Source organism: Zalophus californianus, chromosome 15 (assembly GCF_009762305.2).
Source record: "Zalophus californianus isolate mZalCal1 chromosome 15, mZalCal1.pri.v2, whole genome shotgun sequence".
Lineage (NCBI taxonomy): Eukaryota > Metazoa > Chordata > Mammalia > Carnivora > Otariidae > Zalophus > Zalophus californianus.
Window position 1 is genome coordinate 62,162,762 of NC_045609.1, and position 25,175 is coordinate 62,187,936.

At 38.0% G+C, this 25,175-nt stretch overlaps 1 protein-coding gene across 3 annotated transcripts in view; it reads right to left on the reverse strand.

The window, feature by feature from the left end:
• Positions 1-7,339: 7,339 nt before the first annotated feature.
• The window catches only part of PCGF6 (polycomb group ring finger 6), a 32,107-nt gene continuing 14,271 nt past the window's right edge, over positions 7,340-25,175 (reverse strand). The window contains exons 8-10 of one of the 3 annotated variants that reach the window (XM_027596934.1): positions 23,211-23,309; positions 16,448-16,534; positions 7,340-8,209 (exon numbers count right to left, since the gene is read on the reverse strand). In XM_027596934.1, the coding sequence (XP_027452735.1) occupies positions 8,153-8,209; positions 16,448-16,534; positions 23,211-23,309 (243 nt within the window). In that variant the 3' untranslated portion in view covers positions 7,340-8,152. The remainder of the gene's footprint in view (positions 8,210-16,447; positions 16,535-23,210; positions 23,310-25,175) is intronic. The other 2 variants (XM_027596936.1, XM_027596935.1) reach the window with 2 other exon arrangements.

The window sequence follows — 25,175 nt, forward strand, 5'->3', positions numbered from 1 at the left end:
CCAAGCATACCATTTTGTTAATGGATCCTTCTGGATGCAAAACCACCATCCTTTTATTACATTTATATAATTCCTAGCTCTAATTTGTATCTCCTATTTTCACTGAGTTGCCACTAATTTCTGTGAGCTCATTTATAAAGAATTAAAAGCATCTATGGAGTTGATACTTATTAAATCAGGACAATTACAGTAACAAGGAAACATAGTGTTCAGAATCTTAAGGCATGTAGTGTTCAGAATCATAAGGAGGAGAAGGGAAGGGGAAGCAAGAAACAGCAACTGTTAATGACAGAACAGGACAACACAGTGAGTCTGAGACTGCAGGGAAGCCTGTCCACAAAGCACATTAGTGATAACTGATACCACTTCCGGATTCATTAGACAATGAGATCCCCTGCATCCTGAGACTCATAACAGCTTTCATTTATTCAGTACCTGCCTACCATGTGTGAGACACTGTAGTAGGTAGAAAACAGAATTATCTCATTTAAACCTCACAACCACTCTTTAGGTAGCATTTAGGAATGACAAGGTTAAAACCCTTTTCTAATGTCACAGAATAACAGAGCCGGGATTTGAACCTTGGTCTTCGGACTGCAGTGCTTGCTTCTCTTTCCTATATTGCTTCTATACATAAAAGAAAGTTCTCTCACTTGAGGGAGTAAAAGTCTTTATTTTTATCATCTTCCCCCCTTCCTCACTGGGTTTTACTTAAGGTTTTTCTGCCCCAGAAACCTTTGACAACACCAAGTCCCATAGGCAAACTGCTACACTTTGCAGACCTCCGGAACCTATTAGCTTCCTGCATTGCAGTGAGTTTGTGACAGCTCAAAACTGGGTTCTGAGCCCAGCTGAGTCACCTCCTACTAAAAACTAAATAGAACTGGGTGCTATTACCTAATTTTTTAAAAGGAGTTTTAAAAAATAATTTTGCAAAGGAACTCTGTAGCTCAGTATCAAAGCACCTGGAAATGAGGGGCTATTACAGAAGGGACAATTCCTCAAGAGGTAATAAATCCAGGATAGTTAGAATTCATTTTACTGTATTGGCTAAAGAGGGGGCAAGATTTGAGCAATTGTCTGGGAACCAGAGTCCAAATTTTAGATCCAGACACAATGCGAGTCACATCTAGTCCTGCAGATAAACTTCTAGAACTTACTTGTGAACACAAGCATGGAGTCCAAAAATCACCATTCATGACTCTAGAGGCAAACATGAAATAGTTTTTAAAATGTATTTAAAAATCAATTGGGCGGTGCCTGAGTGCAGTTGGTTGGGCGTCTGACTCTTGGTTTCAGCTCAGGTCATGGTCTCAGGGTCTTGAGATTGAGCCCCGTGTTGGGCTCCGCACTCAGGGCATGGAGTCTGCTTGAGACTTTCTCTTCCTCTCCCTCTGCCCCTCCCCCTTGTGCACGCGCACTCTCTCTAAAATAAATAAGTCTTTAAAAAAAATTCATTGGAACAGAAAGCAGATTGGTAGTTGCCAGGGCTAAAGAGAGGGGGCAGTAGGGGGTAACTATTCAGTGGGTTTGGGGTTTTATTTTGGATTGATGGCAATGTTTTGGAACTAGAGGTGGTAGCTACACAGCACTGTGAACATGCTAAATGCCACTGAGTTGTTCACTTTAAAATGACTAATTTTATATCATGTAAATTTCACCTCAATTTAAAAAATCCACTAATAGAGAATTTATGGAACTATCAGAAGAATATAATTACAAAGTCTACTATACCCTCTGCTCCAGCTGAGACCATTATGTACAGCCACCCTGGGTCAATCTCAGAAGGAATTCCATTAGGACAACATAAGCCAGATCTAATAAGAGTATTGATTCCAAAACGGAACCTAGAGAAAAAGCCAGAAATGTCTGGATGTAAACAAAAGAATAGCTAGAAATGTTGCTTGCTTATGAGCACCCATCATTGATTTCCAGTTGATATTATTATTATTATTATATCATCAGAAATCTCTAAGGTCCTGAAAAACATCTAAATCATAAGAATACATTCTTTCCCCCTTACAACCAAAGAAGCTGGTGTGCCTGAAAACACAGTAACTTAAAATGGAAATAACTGAGGGGGGCTTTGTGGGATCTTAAAATAGAGCTCATATGTGAAATTTTATTTTTCTTTATAGAATATACACCACTACTTTGCTGCATGTTCAAATCTAATGTACATTTTAGATTTGTCATCATGCTTTTGCTATTTTCAAATATCTCATATGGCCATGCCATTTATAAAAGGGGTACATGCTCCTCAATCCAGCCAAACAAAGGATTATTTTTATTAAATTACCATCCCCTGCTGCAAATCCTCAAAAGATGAAAAAAACAGTTACTATGTAGATCAAATGGCTTCTCTCCTCCTCTATTGATCTCTTTGATGCTTTGATGGAGCTCATGTTTTTATGTTCCATAAGTTTACTAGGTGGGGGTTGTGAGTAGCTAAAATTTATAAATTCTTTCTTACAATCCCTTGAAACACACAGACACACAGACACATACCCCAGGATTGTAATAAGATACAGAGAGTCACACTGCAGATAAAGATTTATGTTTCCACAATTCTTCAGTGATTAAAATGAAATAGAGAAATAAAATGAAATGAAATAGAGAAAGCTCAGGATACAAAGAAAAATGAAGATTGACCTGGAGGGGTCTCTAGGCTGCCTTCCTCATTGATTAATGACTGTGGATCACCCCATGGCTACTCTCTGCCCTGGTGAGGTAAGCGGTCTCTGCTCTGTAGGTCTCAGACGCTTCATTCCAGCTCTGTTGTATGCTCGTATTAAAAGGGGGTATAGAATGCTAGCAGAGCATAGCCAAGGTCATGAGCATGAGGACTGGAGATTTGGAATACAATCAGTAGCAGGTCTAGTTAATTGCTGAGTATTGCACCGGGCCAAAAAAAAAAAAAATATTTTTCATTGGAAGTGCTCATTATATATATTTTTAAAGTAATGTCTATGCCCAATGTGGGGCTCAAATTCAAGACCCCGAGATCAAGAGTTGCACACTCTACCAACTGAGCGAGCCAGGTGCCCCTAAAACAAATTTAAGGGGCGCCTGCCTGGCTCAGTCAGTAGAGCATGGGACTCAGGATCATGAGTTCAAGCTCCACATTGGGCGTGGAGCCTATTTAAAATTAAAACAAAACAAATTTGACTCACTCAGGTTCATCTGTTATGCTGTAAGTATGAATAAAGGAGAAGTGTAACTTCCATTGCCCATGATTTCCTGGCATAAGGATACATACATGTGGCATATACAATTCCTGATGTCCTTCAGGGCTAGACAATCTTTGATCTTTACCTGAAGCCAGCCTGGAGCTCGACAAAAGAAACTCCTGGCAACTGAAATTGTCTATGGACTCACCTAGTCTGCAAAGTATAGGCAGCAGAGCCAAGACTAGAGTTAAGGTGAAAGCAGAATCCAGGTCTGACTTCAGAGCCTGTGTCCCCAACCCTGTCGTGGTTATCCATAGAAGGAGGTGAAGAAAGAAAATATGCAAGAAAAGAAGACAGGAAAAATAATAAATGGTTCAATATCAATCTTTTAATATCAGTGGACCCCCTTACTCATTAGAAAGGAACTAATTCAGCAAAGTAATCTAAGAAGTGACTACATAGGGACCATATTTAAACTTGGTAGTAGGCTGTGTGCCTGAGTGCTTTACATATTAATTCTCCTAACAGCTCTTTGAGTTAGGTTCCTTTGTCCCTGTTTACAGGTAAGAAAAACTACAGCTCAGAGAAATTATACATGTTCGAGATTGTATAGCTTGTAAGTAGCAAAGCTGGGAATCAAAGCCATGCAGTCTGGCTTCAAATTTCATGTCCTTAGCCACTATGCAATACTGTTTCTTTGTCTTTTTTTGGAGGAAAAAAAATCTGTCCTGGCAATCTTTGTCTTCTTCAATCTCTAATTTAAAATATTATCTAATCAGTTTTTCTCTTGGGAAAACATTTTCTTAGAAACATCTGAAGGAAAAAAAGAATCTGTTCTCATTTAAATGAAACAGTATCACAATAAGAACCTCTGTAAAACCACAGACACCACTAGAACAAAATCAAAATGTAGTAAAGATTAAAGCATAATATCCATTCCATGTAAATAAATGCTTGGCAAGCTTTCAGGAGATCAATACGACATTTCATTTGTGAAATGACTATTAATCTCAATAGGTGATAAAAGATTTCATCAGTCCAGTTTTGAAGAGAGGCCAATAATCAAACTCATGTGCAGAACATACCGAAAAAGTATAAAAATGAGAACCTACTCTTTGGTCATGGCCTACTGAAGAAAACAAAAATGAACATTCAGAATCAGCATCTGCTTGAATCTTCTCTATTCGCAGAGTTGCAACTATCAGAACTTTAAAGAAAAACATTAAAAAATTTAAAATTAGTTGCACATACATTTGATAAGTCGATTACAACTTGGTGATCCTGCAAGAATATTCATCTAGAATTGAATCACAGAGGACATACTTTGAGCAAGATAAATAGGACAGATAAATGGGTCAGAGGTGTTACTTTCAAGAATTCAAAGTCACTGTAGGAGAGTCGTGTGTGTGTGTGTGTGTGTGTGTGTGTGTGTGTGTGTGTGTGTGTGCGTGCGCACGCGCGCGCAAGATCTGTGTTAGTTTGGAGTCCAGAGAAGGAATTGTCAGAGATGAGATGAGAATGAATCAAGAGGGAAGGACAGGGGCGCCTGGGTGGCTCAGTGGTTAAGCGTCTGCCTTCGGCTCAGGTCATGGTCCCAGGAGCCTGGGATCGAGCCCCACATCCAGCCCCACATCCAGCCCCACATCCAGCCCCACATCCAGCCCCACATCCACCCCCACATCAAGCCCCGCATTGATCCTCGCATCAGGCTCCCTGCTCCGCAGGAAGCCTGCTTCTCCCTCTCCCACTCCCCCTGCTTGTGTTCCCTCTCTTGCTGTGCCTCTGTCAAATAAATAAAATCTTTTTTTTTTTTAAAGAGGGAAGGGCAATGCAGCAGAATCAAGGGGAAGCTCAATGAAACCCAAGGTCACAGGAAATGATTTTGGCCTATACTAGAAAGAAAAGATTGGGATGGCAATTAAGGGAGAAACCGAGAAACCTGCCAAGCACACATTCTGCCAGACTACAACTACCACAAACTATCCCTCTGGGCAGGTTTGCTTAGTATCACCTCAGATAGGGCTTAGGCAAAAACAAAAGACCTGCAACTATGCCAAATAAATCTATTTTTAGCCACGGAAGTTGGGCTCTCGAATCGGCACTTCATATATCTTATTCATGCAGATTTGGGCATTTAATTTAGTTTCTAATAAAAATTCCTTTTGAAGAAAACTTTGACCTTATCTCATCTAAACTAAGTGCATGCTGCCGGTGATGGCAGCCAAGCTAACCCAAGGCAAGTCAGCATTTGTTTGTTCCTGTTTGTGCTTTTCCCACATCTAAGTCTTGACCCTCTGGTTATTTGAAGACAGCTGGTCTTGTCTTACCCATAAGTTTTAGCTTCTCCAAGTTAACCATAAGCAACTGCTTCACCCTTGCCTTGTTTTTGCCCTAGGTCTCTCTCTATTCCCTATCCCATTGCCCTCCCATCTCTCAGTAGTTGGGTATGCTACACAGAACTGGACACAACATGAATTGGATATTAGAAGTATTAACTCCCTTGATCTGAAACTGTATTTCTGTTGATGAAGCCCAAGATCATACTGATTTCAGGGGATACAGATTTGAAAGCCAATCAATCAGCATTCTTCATTTACTTTATGCCTGGTAGCAGCAATAGGTCAAATAACCATATATGACTTAGTTCTTTGGGATTCCTGGAGGTCAAGTCTGGGGGGAGCAAAAAAAAAAAAAAAAGAAAGGGTAGAGCTCTTCATGACTCTTTTTAAAAAAAATATTTTATTTATTTATTTGACAGAGAGAGCACAAGCAGGGGGAGCAGCAGAGGGAGAGGGAGGAGCAGGCTCCCTGCTGAGCAGGCTCAAACCCAGAAGCAGGGAGGGCTCGACCCCAGGACCCTGGAATCATGACCTGAGCCGAAGGCAGACGCTCAGCCAACTGAGCCACCCAGGCACCCCTCTTTGTGACTCCTATAGTATTTACCAGTATCTGCCTTTTCTTACGATTCTGAGAACTGTGTGTAACCAACCCATAGGCTGAGTTCCTTGAACCAAACTACCCCTTTAATTTTAATCTTGTCCACACAATATCTAACAAATGATAAGTTTTTTGTTCATTGCAGAAGTATTTATCAAATAATTACATCTAATATTCTACTTTAAAAGAATAAGTATTTTCCCATGTTACTGAGCCCCAACCCATCTATATGCCTGAGACCTCGGGCCACACCAGATAGTTTATCCTAACAATGTGACTTATGGAGAATGCCTATTTTTGTATACCTGGGGCCCTGGGACATGCTGTATCAGTTTGACCACTGCGTGGGTGCTGGACTCTAAATGGCTGAGTCAATCAAACGGACACTGTGTGACTGATTCCCATTAAAAACCCTGGACACTAAGGCTCAGGTGAGCTTCCCTGGTTGGCAACAGTTCACACATGTCACATATCATTGCTGAAAGAATTAAACACTGTCCCTGTGTCTCCATGGGGAGAAGACAACTCTGCAGTATACGTCTTTTCCCTTTGCTGATTTTAATCTGTATTCTTTCACTGTAATAAGCTATAAGTATAATGAGTCCTTCTAGTGAACCACTAAACCTGAAGGTAGTCTTGGGGATCCCTGACACAGATATGTTAACGTGGGACAAGAATAAAAATAGTAAGTACTTTGGATAAGAAAAATTTAAGAGGCAATGAATTCCACGGCTGCTATTCTGTCCACTGTCAAATAACAGCATCTAGTAAAATCAGTAAAGATGTTTATAAAATATCTATTTGATGGCAGTTTAACTTTAATTTGGATACCTCAACTCTTAGAGAATTTTGGTCATTTTTGTTTCAATCCACAATAAATATGAACATTTCAAAATATGTTAAAATAAATTTTTATTAAAAATTTTTATTAAATGTTAGAAGAGATTTATACACAATTCACAAATTCTTTACAAAACAATTGCCAAACCTTATTCATTTGTAATTGTTTCTATGCAGACTTGGAAATTTTCTAGTGAAAGAGGGTCTATAAAACATTTTTTTAGAAAGCATCACAATGCTAATTTTAGGCAAAATAACATTTAAAACTGAAATCTTTGCATGTGAGAACTCAAACACCCGTATGCTTTATCCCAGTGACAGTGTAATGGGAAAATGAACATGAAATTGACTTACTGAGGAAACAATGAATAAATATTCTGTAAACTTGCAAATTCACTCAAGTTTCTTTATTACTTTCAGAAGCAGTGGCATTACAAGGTATTGACAACCAAACTACGTACTCAAATAAAATGAATGTTAATCAAATTAACATTCAAAGAAAAAAATAATGTTTCAAAGAGGCACCCCTTGTTGTAAGATCTGTTAAAGAAGTCTTTAGCACACTGAAGGCTTATGGTACAGGCCATCAACCCTGCAGGAGAGTCTCTTCACACAGAATGATAATTCATCCCTTTTAGAAGTAAATGTCATCTCTGTAGTAGTATTGCTGGCAAATGAAAGATACAAGTTCAAAATATGATGGCAACATACAAAACTGGTCAATAGTTTTGGTCTTTGTCTGAGAGGTACACTCTGTAGTTTAGCAAAGACTGGCTTTGAGTCTTCAGTTCAAAAGGATGACTGCCCAACTGGCACCATTCCAGAGAGCAGAATCCTAACCACCAACTTGAAAGGAATATGGCTCAACAAAGAAGAAAACAGTAACCAATTTACCTCAAAGATTAGGAAGCAAAATCAATGTCAAAGTATTTGAAATCACAAAGAATTTAAAAATTTAATGCTTTGAAAATTTCCCCCTGAGCTATGGATGCTTTTTTTACGTATAGTCTCTAGTAAAACAGATGCATTCTGTCATTCCAAATTGTACTTATAAATGCTATGACTCTTGGTGCTGAAAATAGATAGTTATGTCTCAAACAGCACAAAGTGGTAGCAATTACATGTTTTGTGGAAATCTTTGGTGAAATGCAATCCTGCAGAAGCCTCCTTATTTTGTTTCCCTCCTCCTAATGCTTCTAGAATCTTCAAGTAATTTTTAAGGGAGAAACTACAAGACCATAATGAAGGACCAGCAGACCATCCTGAAAAGAAAAAAAAAAGTGTTTTAGGGTTATCTGAAAACCAGTAGTGTAAACAATTAAGTCAGATATGGTTTATTTTTCATAGTCCAACACTAATGTGAAATTCTTTGATTTAAAGAAATAAAGGGTCCAAGATAAATAAACTTGCTTATTCATATTCACCTCATCACCAAACATTCCCTGTCAATGTGCCTTTTTCATGACTTTCAGTAGGTAATTCTTTTTTTTTTTTTTTAAGATTTTATTTATTCATTTGACAGAGAGAGACACAGCGAGAGAGGGAACACAAGCACGGGGAGTGGGAGAGGGAGAAGTAGGCTTCCCGCTGAGGAGGGAGCCGGATGTGGGACTCGATCCCAGGACCCGGGATCATGACCTGAGGCAAAGGCAGAGGCTTAACAACTGAGCCACTCAGGCGCCCTCAGTAGGTAATTCTGAAACTCTGTAACTAGCCAGGGTTGTTTACAGCTAAGCAGTTATCTGTAAAGAACTAAAAGAGATACACCTTTCCTTCTGCACAGACTACTTAAGAGACAACCCAAGTACCTCTGAAACAAATAATACATTATATGTTAATAATAATAATAATAATAATAATAATAATAGACAACCCAAGTATAAGGCTTCCCTGAAGAAAGACTCAATTATCATAAAGCATCATGGATCAGGTAAGAAATGATACATTCATTTCCACATAAATGCAGCTTATTACTATTCTAAGAAAACCTTGCAATCCTTACCTGTTTATCATGCATTTTAACTCCATCTTAAAAGAGTGTTCACAACACAATTCAACCTTTCTTTGTTTTATTATTTTTTAAGTAGGCTTCCACAACCAGTGTGGGGCTTGAACTCAAGACCCTGAGGCCCTGAGAGTGAGAGTCGCATGCTCTACTGTCTAATCCAGCCAGGCATCCATCTAACCTTACTTTGATACCTAGAGTCACCATTATGTATAGTAACTACACAGTTCTGTAACACAGTGATGTCTTCAGTCACTGGGCAACCTAACCCTATAGTAAATGACTTCAGATACTGTGTTTCTGAATCTTTTCATCTGCTTTTTTGGGTTTCTGTCTCTTCTCTTGATATCAGATCTTAATCCTTTGTGTTCTCACCAAGTCTGCATCCAGCAAGCAATCCACCTTCTTAAGATACTATTTTTAATCTACTGTGAACCAGAAAACTAGCTAAAAACTAAGACTCATTAGGGAAGTGTGCCACGAGCAATGGGCCAACTTTGAGCAACACAGAGAGGGAATGGTGGCATGCATGTCTTGCATTTCCAATCACATTCTAGCTATTACTCTCTCTCTTTCTTTTTTGTTAAGCTTTTCCATGGCTCTACTTCCTCATTTCTCATTCACTACACAACTCATTGCAATCTGGATCCTGTTCCCAGCAACTCCAGCAAAAACTCACCAGAATTCTAGAAAAGGGTTCACAGATTCAAATGCCCACAAGGGCCAGGAAAATAACATAGATGAATATGTGAGTTAGGTATGTGAGTCCATAGGGAATGTTGAGACCACTGGTAAACCAGAGACCAGATGCCTAGCTAAAGGAATTTAAACTCAAAAATATTTATAACACAGAATAAGCCAAATAAAACATAATCTCATACTATGATTGGCCCATGGACCATCAGATCTATTCTAGACTCATCAGCCTAATCAAAGTAAATGAATTTGTATTACAACATAAAGAGTCTATCAACGTTCTTAGAAGAATACAAATTAATACAAATTACATCTTACAAAATGTTAATTTTTTTGCATACGGTTATCATGTTTCAGAAATGAAAACATCATTTGCAAAACAATATACATGCTGAGATATCAAACTCAAAGTGTAGCTTACAAGCTGTTTTAAAATCTCAAAACAACTTTATGTATGTATACATGTATAAAATCACATTTTATGAAATGAGATAATAATTCAAATCTATTATATTTATACTCTCTATATAGATATACATATAAATATTATTTATATTTTATATATTTTATATTTAGATGTTTTTATCCATGGTCTTCTTAAACTATCCAACCAGAATGAGTCTGCAAAATGTAAGTCAGAGTAGGTTACTTCACTCCTTGGCTTACATCTTTCCAATCATTTCCTACCTAACTCAACGAAAATCCAAAGTTCATACTATCGCCTCTAAAGTCCTACACATGGTTTTACTCCAGCTGCCCAGATCTCAGCTCCTACCATTCTCTCCCTCAAGTCCAGCATCCTAGCTTTCCCACTGAAAGCTAAGATGTCCCGAGACTCCATGAAACTTACATTGCTGCCAATGAGGACTTTAATTGTATCACAGATTATTTAAGTTCAGGGACTTGCTCATCTCTGTCTGAGTCTCCCTATGTGTCTAGAATAGTGGTCTGTAAATATTTTTTGAAATAATATTTTCTACCCACTCCACTGACTTGGGTATTTTACTCCTAGTTTCTTACATTTTTATTCAAGGAAGTTTAATTTTTAAAAAGACAATCATTTTTATTTCCAAAAACATGTTAACAATAAATAATTACCTGAAAAAGTATTTGGCTACCCTTCTGTTAGGAGCCTGAACTTTTTTTTTTCTAAAGATTTTATTTATTTATTTGAGAGAGAGGGAGCGCACAAGCAGGGGGGAGGGGCAGAGGGAGAGGGAGAAGCTGCTCCCAGCTGAGCAGGGAGCCCCATGTGGGGCTCAGTCCCAGGACCCTAAGCTCATGACCTGAGCCGAAGGCAGACGCTTAACCAACTGAGCCACCAAGTGCCCCCCAAGAGCCTAAACTTTACGTTCAATTTTTTCAAGAGTTGAATCTTGAATCTACCACTACCTAGCCAAGTGACCCTGGACAAGTTACTTAACCTCTGTATGCCAGTTTTCTAAAATATAAGATCCACTATTGGGTGTTAGAATAGAGGGCAACATTTGAGGAGAAACAGGCTACCTGCATAGTTTCAAAGTATCCCCCCCCAAGATATTTTTTTAAAGATTTTACTTATTTATTTGACAGAGAGAGATAGCAAGAGCAGGAACACAAGCAGAGGGAGTGGGAGAGGGAGAAGCAGGCTTCCTGCCAAGCAGGGAGCCTGATGCAGGGCTCAATCCCAGGACCCTGGGATCATGACCTGAGCCGAAGGCAGACGCTTAACAACTGAGCCACCTAGGTGCCCCAAGATATTATTAATTATAAAGAGAAAGACCTATCAGTATTAAATATCTCCTGATGCTACTCTAAGAAGGGCACATCACTTGTAAGAAAAATGTATAACCTTAATCTAGTCATGAGAAAACACCTGACAAACCCAAACAAGGGACAGTTTATCACCAATACTCTTCAAAAGTATCAGTCATGAAAACAGGGAAGGACTGGAAAACTCGAAGACGACAAGGAGACATGACAATGAAATACAATGTAGATCCTAGGACAGAGAAAGGACAATAGTGGGAAAATTAGCAAAACCCAATGTCTGCAGTTTCATTATTAGTACTGTAACAATGTCAGTTTCTTAGTTTTGATGATTGTAGCATGGTCACGCAAAATGTTAATATTAAAGGATGCTGGTGATATCTACATAGGAGCTTTCAGTACTATTTTTGTAATTTGTCTCTAAGTCTTAAATTATCTCAAAATAGTATTTTAAAACAGAAAAAAGGAGGGGTGCCTGGGTGGCTCAGTTGGTTGAGTGTCTGGTTCTTGGTTTCTGCCTGAGTCATGATCTTGGGGTCATGTGATCAAGCCCTGTGTCAGGCTCCAGGCTCAATGGAGAGTCTGCTTCCCCCCCTCCCCCCTGCGCCCCCCCTCCCCCCTGCGCCCCCCCCGGCCGCTTGCACATGCTCAAGCTCTCTCACTCTCTCAAATAAATAAATCTTAAAAAAATAAATAAAAAGAAAAAAGGAGATAATAATTGTTATCTCTTAAGGTTGTTGTGAGGCTTACACAAGATGACACATGTTTTGGGGTGCCTGACTGGCTCAGCTGGTGGAGCATGTGACTCTTGATCTTGGGGTAGTTAAGTTTGAGCCCCACATTGGGTGTAGAAATTACTTAAATAAAATCTTTAAAAAAAAAAGATAACACATGTTCTTTTGCACCTAGAATACAGTAGCATTCAGTAAGGGCTCAAGAAATGTTAATTATCAGTAGTACTATCTTTTTCTGAGATTCCACATCATATATGTGTTGTTCCTCAATTAGCCTGGCAGGCTGATCTATAGATTTCCCTTTTTCTTTTCACTTTCCAACCCAAATAACTTCAAGACTTTTTTTCACTAAGTCCTAAAACCTTTTCACTCTCTCACTAAGCTGGCTATAATGCAAAAATAATTACATTTCATGCATCTTCATGTTCTTTTTGGAAATAAGAGAACTGTTGATCAAGAAAAAGCCAGTTACTTTTTCAAAGAAACAGAAAGGTAACCAAGTCCTCTTCTTTGTAAATCACACATAAAATTCAAGTTAATAATGACAGCCATTTAAAAAACTAATGGTCCCTAATCATTGTATTGCTCATTACTTTTGCTACTCTGACAAACTATTATCACAATTGTAGTGTACCTATGTAACTGAAGGATAATTACAACCTGTAATATCGCAACAAAGAACAATCAGTCTTGGAGCATCTTTCCAATCCTCAATTACATATAAGTTTTATTAGCAAAATTACAAAACTTGTGATTTCTTTAAAAAATTCAAATACCATTAAAAAAAAGTTATGAAAAACTGTGAATGGCCATGAAATGGCTATGAGTATTAATTTGGGGGTTACAATAAAACATTAGTAAGTAAGCAAATCTACAAATATGGAATCCATGAATAATGATTATCAACTGTATATTCTTTCGCCCACTATTATGTCTATGTGATTCATCCACATTGCTGCATACGGTAGTTGTATTTAATTGTATGTATATGCCACAATTTTGTGCTTATTCTGGGTTGCTTCCAGTTTGTGGCTATCATGAATAAAGCTATTATAAACTATCTTGTACATGCCTTGTGATGGACATAATATTCATTTCTATTAGATCTATACTCAGGAATGGAATTGCTGGGGGAGTGGGGTGTATCTACATGGCTTTAGTAGATACTACCAGCAGAATTCCAAAGTGATCAAATCAATTCACACTCCCACTACCAATGTATATAAATTCTAGTCACTCCACATCCACACCAACACTTAACTCTGAGTCTTTTTCATTTTCACTGGTTCTTTTGCATTTTGGTAGGTCAACTTAGCCGAACTGGAACTGTGTTTCCCAGAATTCCCTTCCCTTTTGAGTTAACCAGTAGAGACTTGTACCACACTTGCAAAGTGGAAGGAGGCAGAAGCCATTATGCTCAGGTCATTACAGGGCGCCAGATGCCCGCCCAACTTACACACGTTGCTGCTGGCACACTGGCTTGCACTGTAGGTACACGTACGGCCAGGCCTGCAACTAACTCCTCCTGCTCCCACAAGAGCTCCACCTTCCGGCCTCTCTGAATTTTGGGCCAAAGACCACCAGCTTTATCTACAGATCACCCATGTCACTGAAGATGGAAATGATGAGACACACATTCCAGTTTCTCCTTACAGGTGCCAGTTTATTCTCACTATTCCCCACTTTATGTCTGTCTTTTCTTCTAAGTGCTGCCCCACTGATTTACAATGACTACTGATCCAAAGGCAGTATCTTTCCAAACACTTCTTCACCAGCCCCTAACAAACGTTTTAAGATATAATCCCTTATTCCCTAACGATCATATTGGTTCTGTTTGCCAGATGGAATCCTAAATGTTAAAACTGGCGAATCCAGGGTAAAGCATGTATGGATGTTCATTGTACTATTCCTATGACTTTTCTGAAGGTTTAAAAATTCTTCAAAGTACAAAGATTAATATAACACCTTTATAACCAGTACTCAGTTTTATTGAGTATTAACACTTTGCCTTGTTTCAAATCTCTTTTTAAAATGATAAAAATTTTTGGGATATCTGGGTGGCTCAGTCGGTTCAGTGTCCGCCCCTTGATTTCAGCTCAGGTTGTGATCTCAGGGTTGTGAGATCGAGCCCTGCATCGGGCTCTGTGCCAGCAGAGTCAGCTTGAGATGCTCTCCCTCCCCCCTTGCACCCGTGTGTTCTCTCTCTCTCTCTCTCTCTCTAAACAAATAGATAAATAAAATCTATAAAAAACAAAATAAAATAGGGGCGCCTGAGAGGCTCAGTTGGTTAGGCGTCTGCCTTCAGCTCAGGTCATGATCCTGGAGTTCTGGGATCGAGCCCCGCATTGGGCTCCCTGCTCAGCGGGGAGCCTGCTTCTCCCACTGGCACTCTCCCTGCTTGTGCACATGCTCGTTCTCTGTCAAATAAATAAAGAATTTAAAAAAACATAAGAAAATAAAATAAAATGATAAAAATTTTACATCTTTCTACCTGAAAGAGCAAAGTGTTATCACTCACTAAATCTGAGTGGTGGGTGTGAGGAAATCTGTAGCAAATTAGTAAAAAGAAAACCAAGCAAAAAAATTAAATAAAATTCTCCACAATAGGGGCGCCTGGGTGGCTCAGTTGGTTAAGCAACTGCCTTTGGCTCAAGTCATGATCCTGAAGTCCCGGGATCGAGTCCCACATCAGGCTCCCTGCTCAGTGGGAGTCTGCTTCTCCCTCTGATGCTCCCCCTTCTCATACTCTCTCTCTCTCTCAAATAAACAAATAAAATCTTTAAAAAAAAAATTCTCCACAATAGACCAGTCATTAAGGCTACAGAAATTTCAGCAATAGTTCTTCATAGGTTGGTGGTAAAGCACAGTCACAAAAATCACATCAAAATATATCAATTCTGGGGCACCTGGGTGGCTCAATTGGTTAAGCAACTGCCTTCGACTCAGGTCATGATCCTAGATTCCCAGGATCAAGTCCCGCATCGGGCTTCCTGCTCAGCGGGGCATCTGAGTCTCCCTCTAACCCTCTCCCCCTCATGCTCTCTCTCTCTCAAATAAATAAATAAAATCTTTAAAAAAAATTACCAGTTCTTTGTTTCCTATCAACAAAACATATACCTTTCCTATGATCCAGCAATTCCACTCCTAGTTATTTGTCCAAAATAAGTGAAAACATATGTTCTTAAAAAAGCTAGTTAAAGAAGTATACAAGGAGGAGGAAGAAAAGGAAAAAATATACTTGTATAAGACTGCTTATAGCTACTTCATTTGTATTAGCCAAAAACTGGAAATAGCCCATATGTCCACAAATAGGAAAATGATAAAATATGGCATATTATACATTGAAATACTATGCAGCAATTAAAAGGAACAAATTATGGCTACATGCAACCACATGGATAAGTTTCAAAATATATGCTGAATGAAAGATGCCAGACACAAAAGAGTACATGTTCTATGATTCCACTTATTTGACATTCTAGAATAAAAATTAATCTATGGTAAACATAGGTGTAAATATTTATGATCTTGGATTAGGCAATGGTTTCTTAGATATGACACCAAACACAGAAAGAACAAAAGGAAAAATAGATAAAATGGACTTCATTCTAATTAAAAACTTTTGTTTCAAAGGTCACCACAATGGAAATGAAAAGACAACCCACTGAATGGGAGAAAATTTTTACAAATCATGTATCTGATAGTGATGGACTAGTATTTAGGATATATGAAGAACTCTTACAACTTAATATAAAAAGACAAAAACTACAATTTTTAAAAATGGGCAAAGGATCTAAATTGAAATTTCTCCAAAGAAGATACACAAATGGCCAATAAACACATGAAAAGATCCTCAACAGGATTAGTCATCAGGGAAATGAAATCAAAACCACAATGAGACACCACTGCACACCCAATAGGATGACTTTAATAAAAAAAAAAATAGTAAGTGTTGGCAAGGATCTAGGGAAATTGGAACCCATATACACTGCTGGTGGGATTATAAAATGGTGATGTTGTTTTGGAAACAGTCTTAATAGTTCCTCGAAAGGTTAAACACAGAGTTACCATATGACCCAGTGATTCCCACTCCTAGATGTACACCAAAGAGAGATAAAAATATGTCCACACAAAAAGATAGAAATATGAGGAATAAAAGAGCTAAACCATATAAACTGTTTAGAAAAGTGCCTGACACAGAAGAAGCATTTGATAAATATTAACTTTACTATTTATAGTCCAAGTAATACTGATAACATTTCTTTCATTAAATAACTTCCCTGTCAGGCATAAGCATGATAAACTCTAAGACTTACCTGCATTGCTGCATCACCAATAGCACGTCGAATTTCCCTTAGAGTTTGATACTGCTCCAACAAGTGATCACCACAGATGATATCTACCTATGGGCAAATAAGAGTATCAAATTGCTTTCTTGCTTCAAAAAACCATATGGGGGCGCCTGGGTGGCTCAGTTGGTTAGGCGACTGCCTTCGGCTCAGGTCATGATCCTGGAGTCCCGGGATCGAGTCCCACATCGGGCTTCCTGCTTAGCAGGGAGTCTGCTTTCTCCCTCTGACCCTCTTCCCTCTTGTGCTTTCTATCTCTCATTCTCTCTCTCTCAAATAAATAAATAAAATCTTAAAAAAAAAAAACCATATGAAAAAATTAGGAAAAACCAATGTAATTATTTCCAGGCTAGACTTTGCTATTTTATTTTAGACTGATAAAACACTCTCAAGACAGATTTTAGAAACCTGCTACAGAAATAAAGTGGAAGGAGCATTAGAAGACATTGCAGGACAACAGCATAGTATAGCAGATACTCAAAATGATTTCCTTGAATTGCTGAGAACAAGTAAAATCACATTTGATATATTCAGCATAAAGGTGGCACAGGAAGGTACATTTTTTTAAAGTTCATGATAAAATGATTAAAAGGAAATATAATACTTAAAAAGGTAATCTCTAGTTATTTTGAGTAATTCTCTTATAAGGAATATCTCATTTTCCAACAATGGAGAGTCTAACCCTTAAAGTACACGCTAAGGGAACTATTTTTTTCTTTTTTTTTTAAATTTTTTATTGTTATGTTAATCACCATACATTACATTATTAGTTCTTGATGTAGTGTTCCATGATTCATTGTTTCTGCATAACACCCAGTGCTCCACGCAGAACGTGCCCCCCTTAATACCCACCACCATGCTAACCCATCCCCCCACCCCCCTTAAGGGAACTATTTTATGGATGAAACATCTTAGGATCGTTTTAGTCCTTTAGTAATATCAAAGCTCTAAGATAAATCTACTTTTACACTGGATGCTCTAGAAATAGTGATGTTGTATAGTTATATACTATATGGTAATAAGATTCCGGTATACTTATTTCCTAAGACAAAAATGCAAATCTTCAATCTTTCTTTGTCTTGCAATGAGTGCTCGTTTCCTATTGCCTTAAAATGGGGTCAGGTCCTTGACATCTTATTATCCTTTCATTGGCTAGATCTCCTAATGTCCCTCTTTAGTTTATGGCATGACATTTCTCCTTGTCCTCTAACCCAGAATAGAATATCGCCTGACTCTTATTTCTCCTTTCCCTTTCTTCTTACATGCAATCAGTTACCAAGTCTTATGGCGCTTTATCATAATACTTCTTAGAGTTCATGTCATCCTTTCAGCCGCTGCCCCGAGGAGGGTTAAAGCAGAAACCACACCACCTCCTAACCAGATTTCCTACTTTCAAATTCTGTTTACTCTAAAAATCCCACACACTGCCAACATGTTAATCTTCCTAAAACCTTAAGCAGGGATGGGGAAGAATAGTGAAAGCAATTGCATTTCACTGAGAAGCTACTATGTATACCATATGTTATATACTACATATTTGATATATGTGATCTCACCTAATCTTCATTCTTATGAGCTAGGTATTATAATTCCCACTTTACAGAAAGGAATACTTAAGAGGTAAAGACATTTAACTTTCCTAAGGTCACAAAGCTAGTAACTAGCAAAGTCCAGATCTAAACCCAGGTCTATCTTTCTCTAAAGCCCAAGTGCGTGTCAGGGGTTGGCAAACATTTTCTATAAAAGGCTAGATAATAAATATTTTGGCTTTGTAGGCCATAGGATCTCTGTCATATCTACTCGATCTGCCACTATAGCATGAAAACAGCCTTAGTATGGCTGTGTTCAATGAAATTTTATTTATAAAAACAGATGGCAGGCTAGATTTGACCCATGGGTCACAGTCTGTCAACACCCATGCTATATCATAATTCATAAATTCCAATTAGTACCAACTTGTGTTTCACACTTACTAGTTTCAAAATTGGCAGAGCAATACTTGTTTGCAAAATGACTTAAAAGCAATGATAGTGTAGCTTGAGCACAGAACTTAGGTCCGTGAAAAATTAAAGAATTTGGAAACCATTACTATGTTTTGATTTAGTATTCAGCAATCCAGGGACCATCACTCTTCATGAGCTTCACCACATGATATACATTTATGGTTTAGTTACTATTTTTTTTTAAGATTTTATTTATTTATTTGACAGAGACACAGCTAGAGAGGGAACACAAGCAGGGCGGAGTGGGAGAGGGAGAAGCAGGCTTCCCGCGGAGCAGGGAGCCCGATGCGGGGCTAGATCCCAGGACCCTGGGATCATGACCTGAGCCGAAGGCAGAAGCTTACGACTGAGTCACCCAGGCACCCCTGGTTACTCTATTTTTCAACTTAATCTTAACCCCCAGAAGTTGGCCAGTTACCCACATTTTGATGTGTATGGCCCTAGATGCTATGTGTCCATGTAGGTTTTTTGTTTCGATTTTTAAATATGGGATTATACCACATAAATTGTTCTACAACTTATTTAAAAAAACAAAACAAAAAAACCTTAATATACCATGGTCATCTTTGAAGTACATAGTTAGCTCTCTTTTTAATAGCTACATAGTGGGGGCACATGGGTGGCTCAGTCAGTTAAGCCATCTGCCTTTGGCTCAGGTCATGATCCCAGGTTCCCTGCTCAGTGGGGAGTTTGCTTCTCCCTCTGCCTTGCCTCCTGGCTTGTACTCTCTTTCTCTCTCAAATAAATAAATAAAATCTTTAAAAAAAAATAGCTACACAGTGTTACATTATATGAATATATCATACTTTATATACCCATTCCCTTGATACACATTTAAATTGCTTCCAGTTTTACATACTGATTTTTAAAAGTCACCTGACTGTAAATATTTCATAAATTACCACATTCAAACAGTCAGATCTCTGAAGTTCCCACAAACATGACCCATATTTTTGGTAATTTGCTAGATGGACTCACAAAACAGCAAGGATACATGGCCAGATCAGTAAGGCAAAGATGTAGGTGAAGTCTGGACAAATTCATGTACAAGCTTCCTATGCACACCCCCCAAACCTCAGTTTAGGAAAAGATATACCCACAGTATTCCTTTTCCTAGCACTGTCAATGCGGCCAACTTGTACAATATTTCTACCCAGGGAAGCCTATTTGAAGCCTGGAGTACAGATTTTTACTGAGGGCTGTTCATGTTGGCATTCTCTGTCTATCAACTAGTAAATTCCAGACTCCCAGAAGGAAAGCTGGTATTCATCACAGACCCACTGTTTGTACAGTCTAGGCACAGTGTAACACCCTTATCAGTTAGGGGACTTTTCCTATTATTGTAGGAAACTTTTTGCGGGCCAAGTTCCTAGATGCTAGGCAAGGGCTAACCTTGTAAGCAGGCCCTTCTAAAGACAGAAGCCTCAAGCTGGCTTTATTAACTCTTTTTCTGTACAATCTTTCTACACTCTGTAGTATTAAGTCTCAGATAGAAAGGATAGCTATAATATTTCTGAATCTCAGAGCAGAAATCAGAATGTGAGGGTAGTCTTAAGGCAAGAAAAACCTGTGTCTTTTTATTTATTTATTTTTAAAACCTGTAATTTTTTTTTACAAGCAAGATCACACTACAGATTCCAAGATAGGATTTTTCACTGTATGAGCTAGTGCCACACTTGTTCTTTTCTTTGATAGAAAGTTCTTTTTTGTCTGGTAAATTCCTATCCGATACTCTTCAAGTCCATTCTTTAACTCCTGCAGAGTTAAATCATTCATTCTTGTGCTCTTGTTGCACTCACCACATCCTACTGTCATTCCGTTGTTGTACTGTATATCTTTCCCACACAACCGAGTCCCTGGGTGGTACTCTTACGGCTAAGTACACAGATGCTCAATTTAATATCAAAAGGTAATAAGCAAATGGTAGGGATATACAATATGATACATTAGAGTCTGTTCAAAAATTGATTTGGAAACAATTTAATAGTAAGGTTAAAGTCACATACTAAGTAAATAATAATAAATATAACCTATCTTTTAAGATAGAATTAATTATGGTAGGATTAACAACAAAATCTAGTATCACTTCTTTTATATAAAGATTTTTTAGTGATCAATATGCTGTTTATTTTCTAAGTCTCATTTCATAAAAGCAAAGTAAGATCTAAGACAAAACAATGTACAAAGGAACACAAGAAAAAACAAAATAAAAATAAGGCATAAACTAGTTCAAAACACCACTAACTCAACCATGAATCCAGAGGCACTGAGGTCTCTAGGTGATGCAATCTATTCAGACAATTATTGATTTCTAATTTTGAATTAACTTAAATTTCTTAAGAATACACGATCTATATTTTATTATCTTTCAGAATTGTCTTCCTTTTTTATTTTGAAATGCCACAAGTAACTTTAAAAGGTAGTTTAGCATTTAACAGTCCTGTAGTCTCATCCATTCCTGCTAGTCAATAACCATAAATGAAGGTCACATATCTGTAAACAAAGCACACATTTCCTTACTTAGGATTAACTAGTTTAAAGAAGGTCAGCGTAGCAGGCTCAAGTGACTGGGTTGGCCAAGCATTTTATTTTGATTAACGGTTAACTAGTTCAATGTTCTGCTCATATTGGAAGTAACTCTTGTTTATTCTCTCTTGGATTTAGAAGGTCTAAACAATTTTAGTCACAATATCTGCATACTTGATAATTCTGTTCCATTATTTCAATACTTTGGTGAAACAGTAATTTGAGTGTTACCAGCTATATATTACCTGAATAGGAAAGAAATATTTACCTAGAGAACCAAGAACTGACAGAGAAAATTAAATGTTGAAACAGATTTTATATAATTTTATTTCAAAATGCTAAAAGCCTTGAATTCTATGACATGAAAAAAAAAACCCACATTTTTACACAGTAAAGCCAATTTGGCAACCACATTTCTTTTTCTTCTTTTTTTAAATGTTTATTTTTTTTAAAGATTTATTTATTTATTTATTTGACAGAGAGAGAGAGGGAGCGTGCACGCAAGCAGGGGGAGTGGCAGGCAGAGGGAGAAGCAGGATCCCTGCTGAGCAGGGAGCCCGATGTGGGGCTCCATTTCACAACCCTGAGATCGTGACCTGGGCCAAAATCAAGAGTCAGACACTCAACTAACTAAGCCACCCAGGTGCCCCACAACCACATTTCTTAAAACACCAATGTAAAACTTATAAATGCTAATTGTGTTCTGATCAGTATCTAGCCACAGAGGAAATAATCTATATCCTAAGAAAGCCCTCTTGGGTGGCACTTCTTAGTTATTCTATATAATCAGGTGCAAGTCTTCTGACTTGTTTTTAGAAATAACAGACTGTTATGGGATCACTCACAATTCTTTGTCCAGAGGTCTCTAAGCAGCTACCTATTTCTAACCAAAAGAGGAAGAATAACCTCAAGTAAGCTATGGCTACGAAGTTACAGGTAAGTCATTCCAGTTTTTAGTTGTCATGAGATACAGCCAGCATTATGTCAAACTCAGTAAGAGAAGTTACATTTCTCTGGATTAGACATTTATTTAGTACCTACAAATACCACTACTAAAAACACTACCCAACTTTCAGCCAGCTTTAAAATATCAGTTAGTTTAATTAACAGCAAATAGGTGTTTTAAATAAAAATTATTTTATGAAATTTTACACATGATGGAGAATAACAAAAACCCCTTTAAAATTTAAGTAATAGGGCGCCTGGGTGGCTCAGTTGGTTAAGCGACTGCCTTCGGCTCAGGTCATGATCCTGGAGTCCCGGGATCGAGTCCTGCATCGGGCTCCCTGCTCGGCGAGGAGCCTGCTTCTCCCTCTGACCCTCTCCCCTCTCATGTACTCTCTCTCCCATTCTCGCTCTCTCAAATAAATAAATCTTTAAAAAAAAAAAAATTTAAGTAATAAAAAAGGAAAACTATATAAATGTGCATTGTTACTGGCTCACATTCTAAGTTACGTTCATATACATGAGGTTTGAGTTTCCACCTTATAAAAAGAACAAATTACACAGCTAGAATGGGAGATATTTTCCAATGCTCAAAAACCAAATAGGGTGGGGCACCTGGGTGGCTCAGTCATTAAGCGTCTGCCTTCAGCTCAGGGCATGATCCCAGGGTCCTGGGATCAAGCCCCACATCAGGCTCCCTGCTCAGCGGGGAGCCTGCTTCTCCCTCTCCCACTCCCCTGCTTGTGTTCCCTCTCTCGCTGTCTCTGTCAAATAAATAAATAAAATCTTAAAAAAAAAACAAAAACAAACAGGGCTCCTGCTAGATAGCTATTTCACTTTTCTAGGTGTCTTGGAGCCAGCTTGTTATAAATGCAAAGATGTCCTCTGAAGAGAAGTGGATGGATGAGAGATAATTTGTTATGCCACTAGGCTACGCTACTAGGAAATTTAAATAGCACATGCCTATTTGATTAAGGAATTACCATTCATTTTTAAAACCAAAGAGAGGAACTGAGGCTCATATATCTTCAGCTCTTCTCTGACACTTGGTGGTCATCAGTGGCAGCGAGAAGCAGACAGTAAGTCAAATGTGATTCAAGTGGGGCTGGAATCACTGTGTACCAATATTTAATGAACATTTACAATATCTACATATCATAAAACAAAAGCCACGGCATAAAATCCGGAGACAGTTCTTCAAAATACTAAAGGTGATCTCACAACTTCATCTGTCCTTTTACACACATGTACTCTACCTGACAAGCTGGATCAAGACCCATTTTTCTTCTGAGGAATTTTTCTACATGCCCAATAGTTGCTTCTCCTGAAACTCGGACAAACTTCTTCTCCAAGGGCTACATAAACAAACACAAATAAATATTTTCAGAACAAATATGCATAAAACATGTAAGTCAAAAAGCAAATTTTACAGCAAAGATGTTCAACAGATTTATGAGAAAAACTATGAAATTTGAGCTAATTTACCTATCAAGGAAAAGAAAAAGAATTTTTGCTTAGCTTCCCCTCTCTGAAAAGCACATCAATAACTTTTTAATAGAAAGGCTTACTGGTTTATTTTAATACCTCACCAAAAATAAAACTTAGAGTAAAATTTATTGACAGAGAAAGAATACCTAAGACTAAATTATGTCTAAAACAATCTAGTTTCTTCAACAAAAAAACTGCAAGGAAAAAAAAAAAAGAACAAGATGGAGGATGAACTTCTAAACTAAAAGAGATGTAAGGAATATAAATAAGAGATATGTTAACCAATTACAATGTATGGATCTTATTTGGGTCCTGATTTAAACAAACCTATAGAACAATTTTCATGAGATAATCTAGGAAATTTAAATAGCATGTGCTATTTGATTAAGGAATTACCATTCATTTTTAAAACTGTAGTATCATTATTATATTTGTAAAAAGTCCTTATCTTTTAGAAATAAATTTAATTATTTACTGATAAAAATGATACATAGTCTGGGATTTGCTTTAAAATTATGAGAAGTGGTGAAGATACAGATGAAATGAGATTGGCCATCAGTTTATAATTACTGAAGCTGAGTTGTGTACACAGGCATTCATTTTACTACTCTATCTACTTTTGTATGAGTGCAAAATTTTCCATAATAAAGGGTTTTCCTTTTTAAGTAGAAAAATAAAAAGATTAACATCCAGACAAATATGGCTGGAATCTGATCCAATGGTCGAAGGTGATAGGTGGAGAGGCCTCGGGGTTTTAAAGCAGAAACTAACACTTAGCCAGCTACTCTTGTCTCTGAGGCAATTTTAAGGAGGCTACTCTCTAAGACAAATGAAAAGCTGAGGTAATCAGAACTAAAAGGGTACCTTTTAGGAAAACATGAGCAGTGTTTTTCAACCCTGAGAGGGAGCCCAGAATGACTACCAGAGGACCTAGACTTGTTCCATGTAACAGTGCTCAGCTTTCCTACCTGTAGTTTGTTCTCTTAAGATCTTTCCTTACAATAAAGCTCTCTCTTATTACCACAGTGGAGCAGGTAGCCTAAGTGTTAAGTGCAGGTACTCCAGAAACAGACTGCTTGGCTATAGGTCTTGGGGTTCTGCCATTTTCTAGCTATAAGTCTTTAGGCAAGTTGCTGAACCTTTCCGTCCCCATTTGTAAAAGAGATAACAGCACCTATTACACCTCATAGGTTTATCAAGAGGAAAGTGAGTTAATGCACGTGGATACCTATTAATTCCTGGCACATAGTTACTACTGGCGTATTGTGACCATTTTACTCTTAATGTGAAAGAACTGGACTCTTATAGAGGGCCTAATAGTCACCATGGGATACTGATATAACCTAGACAAAAATGGCAAAGTTTCATGTTCTTTTAAGGTAGGTACAGGATTCATCTCACAAAACTAAGGCAGTCTCACTGAGGAGGAGGTACAGCCATCCCACAGGTACAGACCATAAGAAAATACCTCACCGTAGGGGGCAATGACTGACGAGCATGAGAATCCTGTTAAGTGCCTTAAGAAGCTGCTATTCTGAATCATCTAGCTATGCCTGTCTGGCAACCAGTGCATTTCTGAAGGTGAATTTCCTGGGCTTACCCCAGGTATGCCAGCAGAGGACAGTCCAATCTCCCTTATTTCTAAATTCTTGGTGAGCACCTTACCCCAGGTGTTCATTAAAATTAATCCAACTTAGCTAAAGTTATAAATACTGTACTGTTTAGATCATCCG